At 40.0% G+C, this 12,797-nt stretch overlaps 1 protein-coding gene across 1 annotated transcript in view; it reads left to right on the top strand.

Moving 5' to 3' along the window:
* WRN (WRN RecQ like helicase) overlaps positions 1–12,797 on the top strand; it is a 196,331-nt gene that overhangs the window by 23,890 nt on the left and 159,644 nt on the right. The window contains exons 2-3 of the mRNA XM_055134049.1: positions 7,562–7,772; positions 10,061–10,119. Of these exons, the coding sequence (XP_054990024.1) occupies positions 10,117–10,119 (3 nt within the window). The 5' untranslated portion in view covers positions 7,562–7,772; positions 10,061–10,116. The remainder of the gene's footprint in view (positions 1–7,561; positions 7,773–10,060; positions 10,120–12,797) is intronic.

Raw genomic sequence — 12,797 nt, 5'->3', positions numbered from 1 at the left:
TTCCCGAATTCGGTGGGCTCCTATGCCACGTAGCCATCAAATTTGCAGTGCTCTGGTGGGGTCATCAATACTATGAAATGTGGAGGAGTTATATGACTTCCAGAGCTGTGGCGTTGGGCAGATTGAAGAGACTCAGCAGTGAAGTTGAGCTGTTTCTATGTCGGAGGATGGTTGGAGCTGCTGGTACTTCTGGCAGGAAGGGGAATCTGCTGTCCCCAAGTCTGAGAATGCCCCAGAGTCCTCAGCCCGGAGACTGGTCCACCTGGGACAGTTCAGTGGCTTGGCATCTCTTAGAGATTGTTGTAGAGCAGGGCCATTTTTATGCTGGAGGATGTCAGGTGTGGAAGAGGGCTTCTGAGCCATTTGGCAGGGAGGGACATCTGCCATCTCCTGTTCTGAGAAGGACCTGGAGTTCTCAGCCTGGAGACTGGTCCGCCTGGGACAGTTCAGTGGCTGGGTCTATTGGAGGTTAGTTGTGGGGCTAGGCTGCTTCTCTGCCAGAGGATGTCAGGTGTCGATGGGGGCTGCTGGGCCTCCCAGCGGGGGTAGGAATCGACCTTCTCCAATTCTGAGAAGACCCAGAGGTGTCAGTCCAGAGATCTGTGTACCTGAGATGATTTAGCAGTTTGGCATCTTTTCCTATGCTTATGTATTTTGAAAAGAAATAGAATCAAACCAATTTAGGTATCACTGTATCACTGTCATCCCATTGATCATCAGTTTGCTTGAGCATGCGAAACCAATTAGGTAGGAACTAAAATTTGTCTACATTAAATAACATAATTTTACACATTGGACTGCTTTCTAATATTTTTTTCTGGGACTTGATTATGTTCTTTTTTACTCTTTAAAAAATTTTTTTAAAAAGAGTTGGGATACTTTAGTCAGTTTAACCCTCAAGATGTTAGGCAAGTCAGTTACCATGGTAACAGTAGATATTAATTTTCTTAGAGAATTTAGGAACAGAGATATTTCTGAGCTAATTTATTGGAACCAAACTTTTCATGAAGCTGTTATTAAAGCCTGCTCATTCTCTAGGGCAGGGCTTTCTAACTTTTTTATGTGCCACCTTTTTTTACCCAAGAAATGTAACAGGGTGAGTACTGTGGTATCACCTCAGATTAATTATATTTTATTTTTTGAGTGTTTGGTTGTGCCTTCAGAAGCCTTTTACTGTTTCTGGGATTCTTGTGTGCCATGTACGCAGTTCTATGACCTCATGGGGTTCTGACCCACGGTTTAAGAAGCTAGAATCTAAAAACTACATGTTGTAAGTGGGGAAATGTGCTTTTAAAATAAATTCCTGCTCTCCAGAGTGAAGCAGCGTGTAGTTCAAAAGTGATGTGATTAAAAAGCTATTTCGTCTTAGCTTTTGGAATGTAAATGGCCTAATTTTCCTGAATCCAATAACTGGAATATTAAATCTTATTGGTATGATCTGTTGACCTGAACCAGAAGCTTCAGTACAAGTATGTCCTGCTGTCTAATTGCTCTCAGATAAAATCACTAGGATGAGTTACTTTCAAATCATAATTTATAATTTTGGCAGATAATATCAAAGTTTAATTGGCTAATATTGCTAAATGTGTAGTATAGTAAGTCCACTTGTTTATCTATTGTAAAGTTCGTTTTGAGGGCTGAAGAGATAAGTGGGCAGGGCACTTGCTTGCATGCAGTTGACCCGGGTTCCTTCCCTGGCACTCTATTGTTCCCCAGCATTACATTGAGTGATTCCTGAACACAGCCAGGAGTCATCCCTGAGGCCTGCCACATGTAGCCCAACCCCTCCCCCTGCAAGTAAATTTCATAACAAGTTTATAAAAAAGGCTTTATCAGAATTATACGTTAGATCCTTTTATTGGTTTTGGGGTCACACCCAGTCCTGTTTAGGTTTTACTCCTGGTTCTCTGCGCAGAATTACTCCAGGAGGGGCTAGGGGACCATATGTGGTGCCAGAATTTGTACCTGAGTCCATTGTATGCAAGGCAAGTGCCTTAACCCCTGTATTATCTCTGGCCCCTTGTCAGATTTTTTAATTGTCTATTATGGTGATAAGAAATAGCGGTAGTGGGTTAATAGTAGCATTTGACCTGTTTGCGCTTAGGCATTTTGACCATGTTTTATAGCAGGACTATGGGAAACTGACCAGTGGGCCTCATATGACTTGTTACTTGTTTTCATACTGTCAGTGAACTAGATTTTTTTTTTTATTTTTAACTGATTGAAAAACATCAAAATAGTATTTTGTGAACTATAAACTTTCACTTTAAAAATTAAGATTTTAGTGCCTATAAATAAACAGTGTCATTGTTTATGACTTTGTGCTACACTGGCAGGTGTATATGGTTATAATGGGGATAATATGGCCGATGAAGCCTGGATTATTTTCTTACAGAAAAAGTAACCTTGATTGTTCACATAAAGAACCAGTCACTTTTCGGGGAAAATATTCCCTGGCTTCCCAGGGAAGTAACTGTTCTTTCAATTTGGCCTTGACTCTGCTTGAACACATTAATTTTCATACTAGACCATCAAACTAATCCTTTTAGCATTCCGACTGTAAATTATATAGTTGATCCTGATAGTTGGTGAACTGGAGGAGCTGGAGCAGTGCTCCGCTTTGGGTGCATAGGTCTTAGAATTCTGAATTTAGGAAAGTAAATAGCTTAGTGGATGCTAGCATGAGTAACAGCTGTCATGAAATGTGGAGGGAGGAATGCTCTTGACCTTATGCGTTTGACACTGTAGTCTTGAAAGTAGGGGGTAAGGGGAAAGACGTGTACTGCATTATTAGAGTAATTCACATTTTGTTTCCCTTTCCTAGGCCCCCAGTCTGTTTTCTGGATATGCCACTTGAAGGAAATGCCATTTGTTAGCCAATTTCTACTCTTTTGCCATCAGTCATTTTGTAGTTTACCTACAAAAAACACATCCAAGTATTTCAGTCAAAGAATGACTTATGAAGTGGTATCAAATTAAATTTCTCAGGATACCCACATCAGTTGCTAGTGATTTGTTTACAGGGAGGTTACAAAGTTTGGCTTCTAAGTACTCAGTACAGTAGCCAGGATATGGAAACAGCCCAAAGGTCCAGTGATAGATGAATTAAGGAAGTTTTCATGTATATATTAACAATTGAATACTCGATAGCTGTAAGTAAAGATGAAGTTGTGCAGTTCACTGCAACTTGGATGGAACAGCTTCCAATTTTTTTGTTTTGTTTTGTTTGGGGGCTACCTTCAACTGTGCTCAGGGTGTCCTCCTGGCTCTGTGCTCAGGAACTACTTCTGGCGGGCTTGGGGACCTTAAGGGGTTCCAGGGATTAAATCTGGTTGGCCACTTGCAAGGCAAGCACTTTACCTGCGGTACTGTTTCTCAACCTCTGGAACAACATGTTAAAAAAATATATCGGGGGAGAAGGATAAATGTCGAATGATACCGTAACTCATCTGTGGTATGTAGAGAATTGAAGGGAATGGATAGTATCTAAAGAAGACAAACCTTTAGCCTTGGAACACACAACTAAGAATGCAAAGCAGTAGAGTAGGGAGGGCAGGGGGATGGCAGAATTGTAAAGGCTGTGGTTGTGGCTCTTGGACACTTGGGTGAAGGTGCAGTAACCGTGTACATCAAAGCCACAAACATTACGACTATATAACCATGTTACCTAAACTTAAAAAAATATATATTTAGCCTCTCAGGGGGAGAGATGGACATTAGATAGAAGATTATGTAGTTATACCATTTTCCCCTTTCTGTTGAAATAATAGAAGATCTGGCATTCGTGGGCTCCTACTGACTGTTGGTAAGACTTAGCTGGAACGAATGCGAATGAGTGGTTTCTAATCTCTGTTGTAAGAGAGTGATCAGGGGTACAGGCAATGCAAGATTTTGATGGTGTACATATTTCTGTAGTTCTCAGAAATGTATTTTATAGCCAAAGATTTAGAACAGATAAAATTGTACGTGAATATTTATCATGTAGATCCTGTTGCAAGTTACTTGATTTCAGTAACACACAACAGTGCCTCGGGAACACAGTTAGAGTTGTATTGTGACTTTGTCAAGTATTTCTTCTTCCTGCCTTTCTTGTTAGAAAATTTCTGATGTTATGTCTCATGTATGAAGTTTTGGGTTCCTCTCTGGAAAGTTTGACAAAGAACTTTCTTCAAATGCAGAGCAGGAAAACTAGTCTTCAGTAGGAAACTTGCCGCAGGGCCAAGAGTTCGGAGATAAAATAGGGAAGGAGAAAATGGTGGAAAGGAAAGGTGCCTGCCACAGAGTCAGGTTTGGGGTGGGAGAGAAAGTGGGGACATTGGTGGAGGGTTGGGGATGCTGGTGAAGGAATTAAGGCTGGAACATTGTATGCCTGAAACTCAATCATAAATATCTTTGTAACTTTGTAATTCATGGTGGTTACATTAAAACAACAACAAAACCATACCTAAAACTTCCCCCAAGAAGTAAAAGCTACATGGTGTTTTAAATTCTAGGGGCTGGAGCAATAACACAGAGGGAAGGGCGTTTGCTTTGCACGTGGCTGACCCAGGTTCGATTCCCAGAATCCCATGTGGTCCCTGAGCACCGTCATGGGTAATTCCTGAGTGCAGAGCCAGGAGTGACCCCTGTGCATTGCCGAAAAAAAAAAAAAAAGCAAAAACAACAACAACAGCAACAGCAACATAAATTCTTTATAAACAGATTTAATTTCAAATATATTTATTTTCTCTTTGTAAGATCTGACTTTCCAACTAAAGCGTCCAGATGACTTTCCAAGTGATCTGGTTCATGAGTTAAACATAATGGTGACAAAAAGCAGTAATCAGACAATAAAGGATAATCTCAGAATTCAATTTGGTGTTTCAGTTGTTCTCCATCTTTCTAAATCAAGTAATCAAGTAAAGCAGAATTATGAAACAAAATACTCTGATCCTTTTTTAGAAAGCATTTTAAACACAAGCTTTAAGTGTTCGAGGTGTTTTTTTTTGTGAGGGGTGCACACCTTGCAGTGCTCAGAGTTACTCCTGGTTCTGTACTCAGCGGTCACTCTTCATGGTCTCTTGGGCCATATGGATACTGGGTCAGCACATGCAAGGCAGGTGCCTTACTCACTGTACTATTACTCTGGCCCCTTATGTAATTGAGATTTTGAAAGCAACTTTGAGTACAGAATATGACAGCTTTAAAAGCATTAATAGAATTGAATATCAGGCTGAACTTTAAAAATAAATTATAGGATTATATAATTAATCTGAGATACCTTACATATTTGCCAATTTTTGTATTTTCCCCTTTGCCTCTAGTTTGTGACCAGTGAGGTAAAGTAAATGAAAAAGTTTTCACTTTCAATCATTCATTTAGAAAATGTATTAAAAATTTGTCGAAGACAAAGGTAACATTATTCAGAGATGATTTAATGAAGAAAGGTGTTTGTTGTACATCAGTGAACCCATAAATGTTGGTAATGGTCCTCAGAAATTGTCTTGAATCCTTGGAGAAAAATCCGGAGAAAAATGCCTGTGAGAACATTATTTACTTCCTAAATTAGTTCTAAAACAGATTTGTGAAATGTCCGAAGTGAGAAAAGAGTTTTGTTTGTTTGGGTGCTAGAGAGTGAATCCCGGACCTCATGCTTGTGAAGCATGCGCTCCAGGATTGAGTTACAGTCCCTGACTAAGGAAAGAATATTTTGGAACATACAAGATACTAGGTAAAGAGTGGGTATTTGGAATGGATAGGAGTAAGGAATGGGAAGGAATAAAGTGTTCACATAGAGTTCAATACAAATAAAGCAAAAGATACTCTCAATCATTTTCTTCACAGAAAAGTTCTTCTATATTAATGTTTGCCTGTAGTTCTAAATTCCATATTAAATAATGTCATAGAAATGGTGAGTCTAATGAAATCCAGCTGCTGTGGATGAAGAAAACGATTTCATTAACTGTAATATTTTCAGTTCAAAGGAAGACTTGTAAAAAGGAAAATTTCTCTTTGTGTGAATGATTTATACTCTGCATTATATTAAATAAGGGTATTGACCTCAAGGAACAGTCTCTTGGGACCAGGAAATAGCTTAGGAGTCTGGGCCCTATGTTGTGTATGCACAAGGGCTAGAGTGTGATCTCTTGTGCAGTATGGCTCCCAGGACACCACCAGCACTGCAGGACCTGAGCAGCACTGATTGCCATGCCTCTGCTTTGAAGTATCTGCCAGAGTATTGTAGAGTAGACCCTGGGCGCTCACGCTCTGCTTGGAAGGTGCCCACGAATGCTGTCCTTAATGGACATCCTAACAGTTAACTTAAAGAGCTGTGATTATGTGAAAAATGTTTACTAACACAATTTATGGATTCAGATTAAAAATTCAACTTTAGAATAATTTGCCCTGAATTTAAAGCAGTTTAAGTTTAAAATAGTTTTAGACTTTGTATTTCATTCTTGTTATATGGATATAAAAGAAGTAATCTGACTGGGAGTGGAGAGGGAGCTCAACTGGCTATAGTACATACCTTGCATATGGGTGACTTGATTTCAGTCCCTGGCATCATAGGGTCCCCACGTCATTACCAAAAGTGGCCCCATAATACTGAGCTGTGAGTAGCCCCAATTTCTCATGGTGTGTCCTCCACCACCCTGAAAGAGTAATGTTAGTAGAGCAAAATCAGTGTGTACCTGCCCAGGGAGAGCCTTGCCATTATGTTGAAATACTGGTATGAAAAAAGTCATGTGGCTGAAGAGGTAGTACAGCGGGTGCATGCCATGCATGCCACCAACCTGGGTTTGAGTCCTGGCATCCTGTATGCTCCCCTGAGCCCACCAGGAGTGATTCCTGAGTGCAGAGTCAGGAGTAACCCCTGAGCATCACAGGATGTAGCTCAAACACTAAAACCAAAATAAAAATAGTCATCTGTATGTAAAATATATTTACATTACCATCTTTCTTAGTGGGCTGGAGCGATAGCACAACTGGTAGGGTGTTTGCCTTGCATGCGGCAACCCAGGTTCGATTCCTCTGCTCCCCTCTTGGAGAGCCCAGCAAGTTACTGAGAGTATCTCGCCCGAACGGCAGAGACTGGCAAGCTACCCGTGGCATATTCAAATGCCAAAAATAGTAAAAACAAGTCTCACAATGGAGACATTACTGGTGCCCACTTGAGTAAATCGATAAAAATGGGATGACAGTGATACAGTGATCTTTCTTAGTAGAAGAAAAGGAGAAACTTTCAATTTTAAATTTTTTGAATTTAAGCGTGCTTGAGTCACAATTTAATTGTTGGGGTTGTAGTTAATAGTAAAACAGGAGTTATTAGTCTATTGGGGTAAAGCTTTCTTTTTTTTATTTGCTACCACTTGTGCTAATGAAGCTTCTTTGTTATAGTTGCTATGAAGAAAAAATTTCAAAAGGCTTAATCAGGAATTGTTGTAGCAATTTTAAGCATAAAACCTATATACAAAAGTTAAAGTCGTTTGGACATTGTACAGTTTCTAATTAAAAAAGTTGGAAAATTGTAATTTGTAATAAATAGAATAAATTTAATTTTTTTTTATATTTACACTTCCAGATTTCCTTCTGAATATGCTGTAAGAATACTTGCATTTGCTGAATGTGCCATGAAATTGAAATTGTTGACCACTGGTCTAGAGATGTTTACTTATAAATGAAGCCAGCAATCAAGAATCATCATGTATTTGAAGAAAATCAAAAGATATCAAGCCAAATAAGCCATATTGTTGACCCTTTGAGAAAAAATATTTCTGAATAATCAAAATACTGTAAGTAAAATGAGTGGATTCTATAGGAAACTTTGTTATAATAACTGAAAATGATGGGGAAAGGAAAGTTGGAGGCTGGGAATGAAAACATAATTCCTTAAATATTTAATAGGATTACTGTGGTAGAACAAATATGACTGAAAATTACAGTATCTGTTGAGTGAACTGAGTAACTGATGGTCTTAGGAAGCCCACCGAATTTTTTACATATTAAAGAACTCTGAGTGGAACTGTGTCTATTGGGTGAGTGTATTAGACATCTGTGAACAGATGAGTATTTTCTTAATGCCTCAGTAAAATTCTTTTGATTTGCTCTTTTTAGTTTCCTTTTTTTTTTTTAAATTTTTATTTTATCACTATGTGGAAAGTTACAAAGTTTTCAGGTTTATGTCTCAGTTATATAATATTCAAGCACCATCCCTTCACCAGTGCCCATATTCCACCACCAAAATCCCCAGTATACACCCCGCCCTCGCCCCCCACCCCCAACTGTATAACTGATGAATTTCACTTCATTTTCTCTTTACCTTGATTACGTTCCATATTGCAAAACAAAACTCACTATTGTTGTTGGAGTTTCCCCCCAAGAAAGACAGCCCTACTAAGGAAGCATATGATAATTGGTTTTCCATTAAAAGATGGTATGTTTTCAGATTTTAGAAAAGGTCGCGCGGCGGCCGCGCGGCTTGGATGTGTCCCAGTCCCGCAAGCCGGAGCCGTGTTAGTTGCTGCTCAGTGTCGCCAGGGCTCCATCTGGAGAAGGTGTGCAGGCGGCACCTCCTCCGTCCGGTTCCCCGGTGTTGCTGGCCCGGTTTCGGGTCCGGAGCATTTCTCAAGCCGCGTTGCTCACCGGAATGCCTGGCCTTTTCTCTGTTGAATGTGGCAAGATGGCGCCGAGGGTGGGTCGAGGGCGTGACTTCTGGCGGCCAGGACCACTTGGAGGTTGGGCTGGCGCCGCCCCACTCCAGTGGCCCCCCTCCCCCCCCACCCCCCGCGGCTCGGGTCTTTTTAGTTTCTTGAGGATCCTTTAGCGCTGCTAATTGCTGATTAGGTAGAGCTACAACAAAGTAAAAAACAAAAACAATGGTCCACCTAAGAAATTGAACATCTGTGGAAAGAAGCTGATAGAGCCTCTAGAATAGGAAAGTTGTTAAAGCAGGTCTTGAAATGGAATTAAAAATTTTATAATAGAATAAATAACCACCTTTAGGGAAACTCAATTGGAGCATGAAGAAATGTCCTGGGAAATGGAGATGTGGGCAGAGTGGGTTCTTCCTGAGTGCTAAGAGGGAAGGATGTGTTTTAGGATTTTGTGGATGACTGCCACATCCCCCGCAACCCACCTTCCCTACTACAATCTGTAGGGATTCTGATTCTGTTTCTGTCCACATTTTTCCTTTTTGTAACAACACCATTCATATTGGCTTAGGAACCACTAATGAATGGCTTCCTTTAAATTTGATTTTCTCTGCAAACTCTCTGATTCTCTGTGTCCAAATCAGACCTTACTCCAAGGTGCTGGAAGTTAAGACTCCAGCGTATTTGATTTTGAGGTGGTAGAGTTGTGTTTCTTCTCAGAACAAGAGGAAATTTTTCTGATTAAATGGTGAAAGACATTTTTTCCCTAAGGACTCACTGATCTTGAGGAAGTTTTAATGTGTGTCCCTTAGACTCTTTAAAAAACAAAAATCCTTAAACTCTGGGCTTGGGAGAAAGGATTTGTTTATAATTTAAAAAAGTGCCAGAAAAACATTTGCAGTATTAAAATTTGAACCAGAAACTTAAAACATTTGAGTAACAACGTGGTGTGGGAGAGAGAGAGCATTAAGTGATTGGCTTACACACGGGGACCAGAGTTCCACCCCTAGCACTGTAATAGGGTTGCCTGAGCACCACCAGGAGTGATCCCTGACATAGCCAGGTGTGCCCCAAAGATGAAAAAAGAAAGAAAATGGATAAATATCAAAAACAAAATCACACCAAACTCCAATTATGAGAACAACAAAATGACTGTTGCCAGAAGATAAGTGGGTATGGGGTGGGCAAAGTGTGTAGAGAAGGTTATTGGTATGTTGGTGGAAACAACTTTTTATTGGAATCATAATATAACACATATAAACATTGAATTATGCTCTATAACTGGAACATATATAATGTTATGAGTCAATGTTACTTCAATAAAAATTTCAAAAAAGAAATAGAAGACTGAAACATCTACAAACTCCTGAGAGATTGTTACATTCAACCAAACTTATCATCTTCCTATTCAAAAAATTCTACTCATGCAGGGGATTATGGTCCACCTGAAGAACAGTTTGAAGTTCTCTAAACCAGTGTCTCCAAAATGGTCAGTACTACGCCTAGCATGTACTGGGCCCATGAAGTATTTGTGAGATGGGAGTTGTAGCAGCATTGGTTGCCATTGTGGAGTGCTTCCTGTTTGTTCTCTCTCTCTCTCTCTCTCTCTCTCTCTCTCTCTCTCTCTCTCTCTCTCTCTCTCTCTCTCTCTCTTTTATTGACTCACCGTGAGATAGTTACAAGCTTTCATGTTTGGGTTACAATCACACAGTGATCAAACACCCATCCCTCACCAGTGCACATTCCCCAACACCAATATCCCCGGCATATCCCCTCTTTCCCACCCTCTCCCTGCCTCCATAGCAGACAATATTCCCCTTGCTCTCTCTCTACTTTTGGGCATTATAGCTTGCAACACAGACACTGAGAGGTCATCATGTTTGGTCCATTGTCTACTTTCAGCATGCATCTCCCATCCCGACTGATTCCTCCAACCATCATTTTCTTAGTGATCCCTTCTCTATTCCATCTGCCTTCTCCCCTCTGCTCATGAAGCAGGCTTCCAGCTATGGGGCAATCCTCCTGGCCCTTGTCCTTGGGTGTCAGCCTCATGTGATGTTATTCTATACTCCACAAATGACTGTAGTCCTTCTATGTCTGTCCCTCTCTTTCTGACTCATTTCACTTAACATGATACTCTCATTTGTTCTCTTAAAGAAGTTCGATTTCTTGGAGATGCTGAGTGATTTTTTATTTCTTGGAAAGGGTTGGGATAGAAAGTCATAAATTTGGGAACCTCTGAAGGCCTAAACAAATACTTAAGCCCCAGTAGAGATTGAAGGATAATGTAAAACATCATGAAGAGTATAGTGAGCTCCATAGATAATGTGTGATTATTTATGTATTTATGCATGTAGTAAGGATTCTTGAAGTATAAAATATTAGGAAATTTGTTAGACTATAGCTGAAACCTTGTCAGCAAAAAACAGCAGTTAGAAAGATGGAACACATTTCTAGAAATTTGCTTTGCTAGTTAGAGGGAAAGTACAAATGTGGGGTTCTGGTCAAAGGTAGCACTGTAGCACTGTAGTCCTGTTGTTCATCAATTTGCTCGAGCGGGCACCAGCAACGTCTCCATTGTGAGACTTTCTGTTACTGTTTTTGGCATATCAAATACGCCATGAGTAGCTTGCCAGGCTCTGCCGTAAGGGTGGGATACTCTCGGTAGCTTGCTGGGCTCTCCGAGAGGGATGGAGGAATCGAACCTGGGTCTGCTGTGTGCAAGGCATACTCCCTACCCGCTGTGCTATCACTCCAGTCCTTGGTGAAATGTATATGCTTAAATTATTTTATTTAGAGAGTACAGTATTGTAGGATAGGAGAATGTTAAACTTTGACCTTGACAATGAGGAAGGTCATGTTGAAAAAAGTGAATGATTTCAACAGGTTTTAAAATCATGGAAGATTAGTATGGGGAGACTGAAAAAAGTAAATACTACTCAAAGTAAGGTGAGAGAGAAAAAAAATTCTTAAAATGTGAGTCAGATGAATTTCTCTATTGAAAAAGAGACATGTCCAAAGTGGGCTATGCAAAGCAGAACAAAGTAAATAAAAACAAAAACCAGAAAGCAATAGCAACAGAAATCCCATGTCTGTCAACAGTTGCTTAAAGATAGCATTAAGAAATTAAAAAAAAATCTTTTAAAATATAACCACAAGAAAATTGTTGCTCGGATTGAATTATAAACTATTACAAATAGCTCTTGTATACAGTGACCTGTGTCCCTTCAAAGATTAATTTTTTTGGTGGGGGAGGGTTGGGTCATACCCAGCAGTGCTCAGGGCTTCTTCTGAGCTATGTGCTCAGGGATCACTCCTGGCATTGCTTTGGGGGCCATATGTGGTGCTGCGATCTAACCTAGGTCAGCCATGTGCAGGGCAAGTGCCCTCCTTGCTGTACTGCCTTGTGTTCCACCCAAGAATAATCTAAATTTAATTATTAAAATCCTTAATGTGTGTTGAATGCTTCCACTGCAGATTAGCCTATAATTTAAATTATATTTGCTTTAGTTACTTAAATTTTGGAGGGCCATGCCTGGCAGTGCTCAGAGCTTACTTTTGGCTCTGCACTCAAAGATCTCTCTCAGTAATGCTCGGTGGACCGTATGTGGTGCTGAGGATAGAATCTGAGTTGATGGTGTGCAAGGCAAGTGCCTTACCTCTGTGCCCTCTCTCCTGTCCCTTAAAAGTTTTATTTTTGTTTTTGTTTTTTTGTGCCACAACCAGTAGGGAACTTGGGGCTACTTTTGATTCAGTGTTTCGGGTTATTCCCAGTCGTGTTTGGGAGAGTATGTGGTGCTGGGGGTTGAACCTGGTGCTCCACCTGCAAGGTTGGCACTCTGGCTTTTTGTTTGCTATTGATCAGTCCCAGGACCCAAGGAAATTTAATAAAGATGTTTGGTTTGTTAGCAAACGTATTTTCAAATTCTTTGCTTGGAAGCACCTAGAGAGGTTTTGTGTGTGTGTATTAAACAGTACTTACATCTAAAAATTGGACATTTTAATTAAAATAACATTCTAGGTGGCTGTAGGGGAGAATTATTGAAGTTTTCCATTTTGACAGTGTGAATGAGTTATTTACATAATTCCAGGATTTTATAGTTGATTTTATAGAAATGTATATTACTTGTAGAAACTTCAAATTTCTGGCAGTTTTGCAAATGGTCT

The sequence above is a fragment of the Sorex araneus genome, chromosome 1 (genome assembly GCF_027595985.1).
Source record: "Sorex araneus isolate mSorAra2 chromosome 1, mSorAra2.pri, whole genome shotgun sequence".
Classification (NCBI taxonomy): Eukaryota; Metazoa; Chordata; class Mammalia; order Eulipotyphla; family Soricidae; genus Sorex; species Sorex araneus.
Note: the sequence above shows the minus strand (reverse complement) of the source record. Positions and strands in the feature narration are given on the sequence as shown.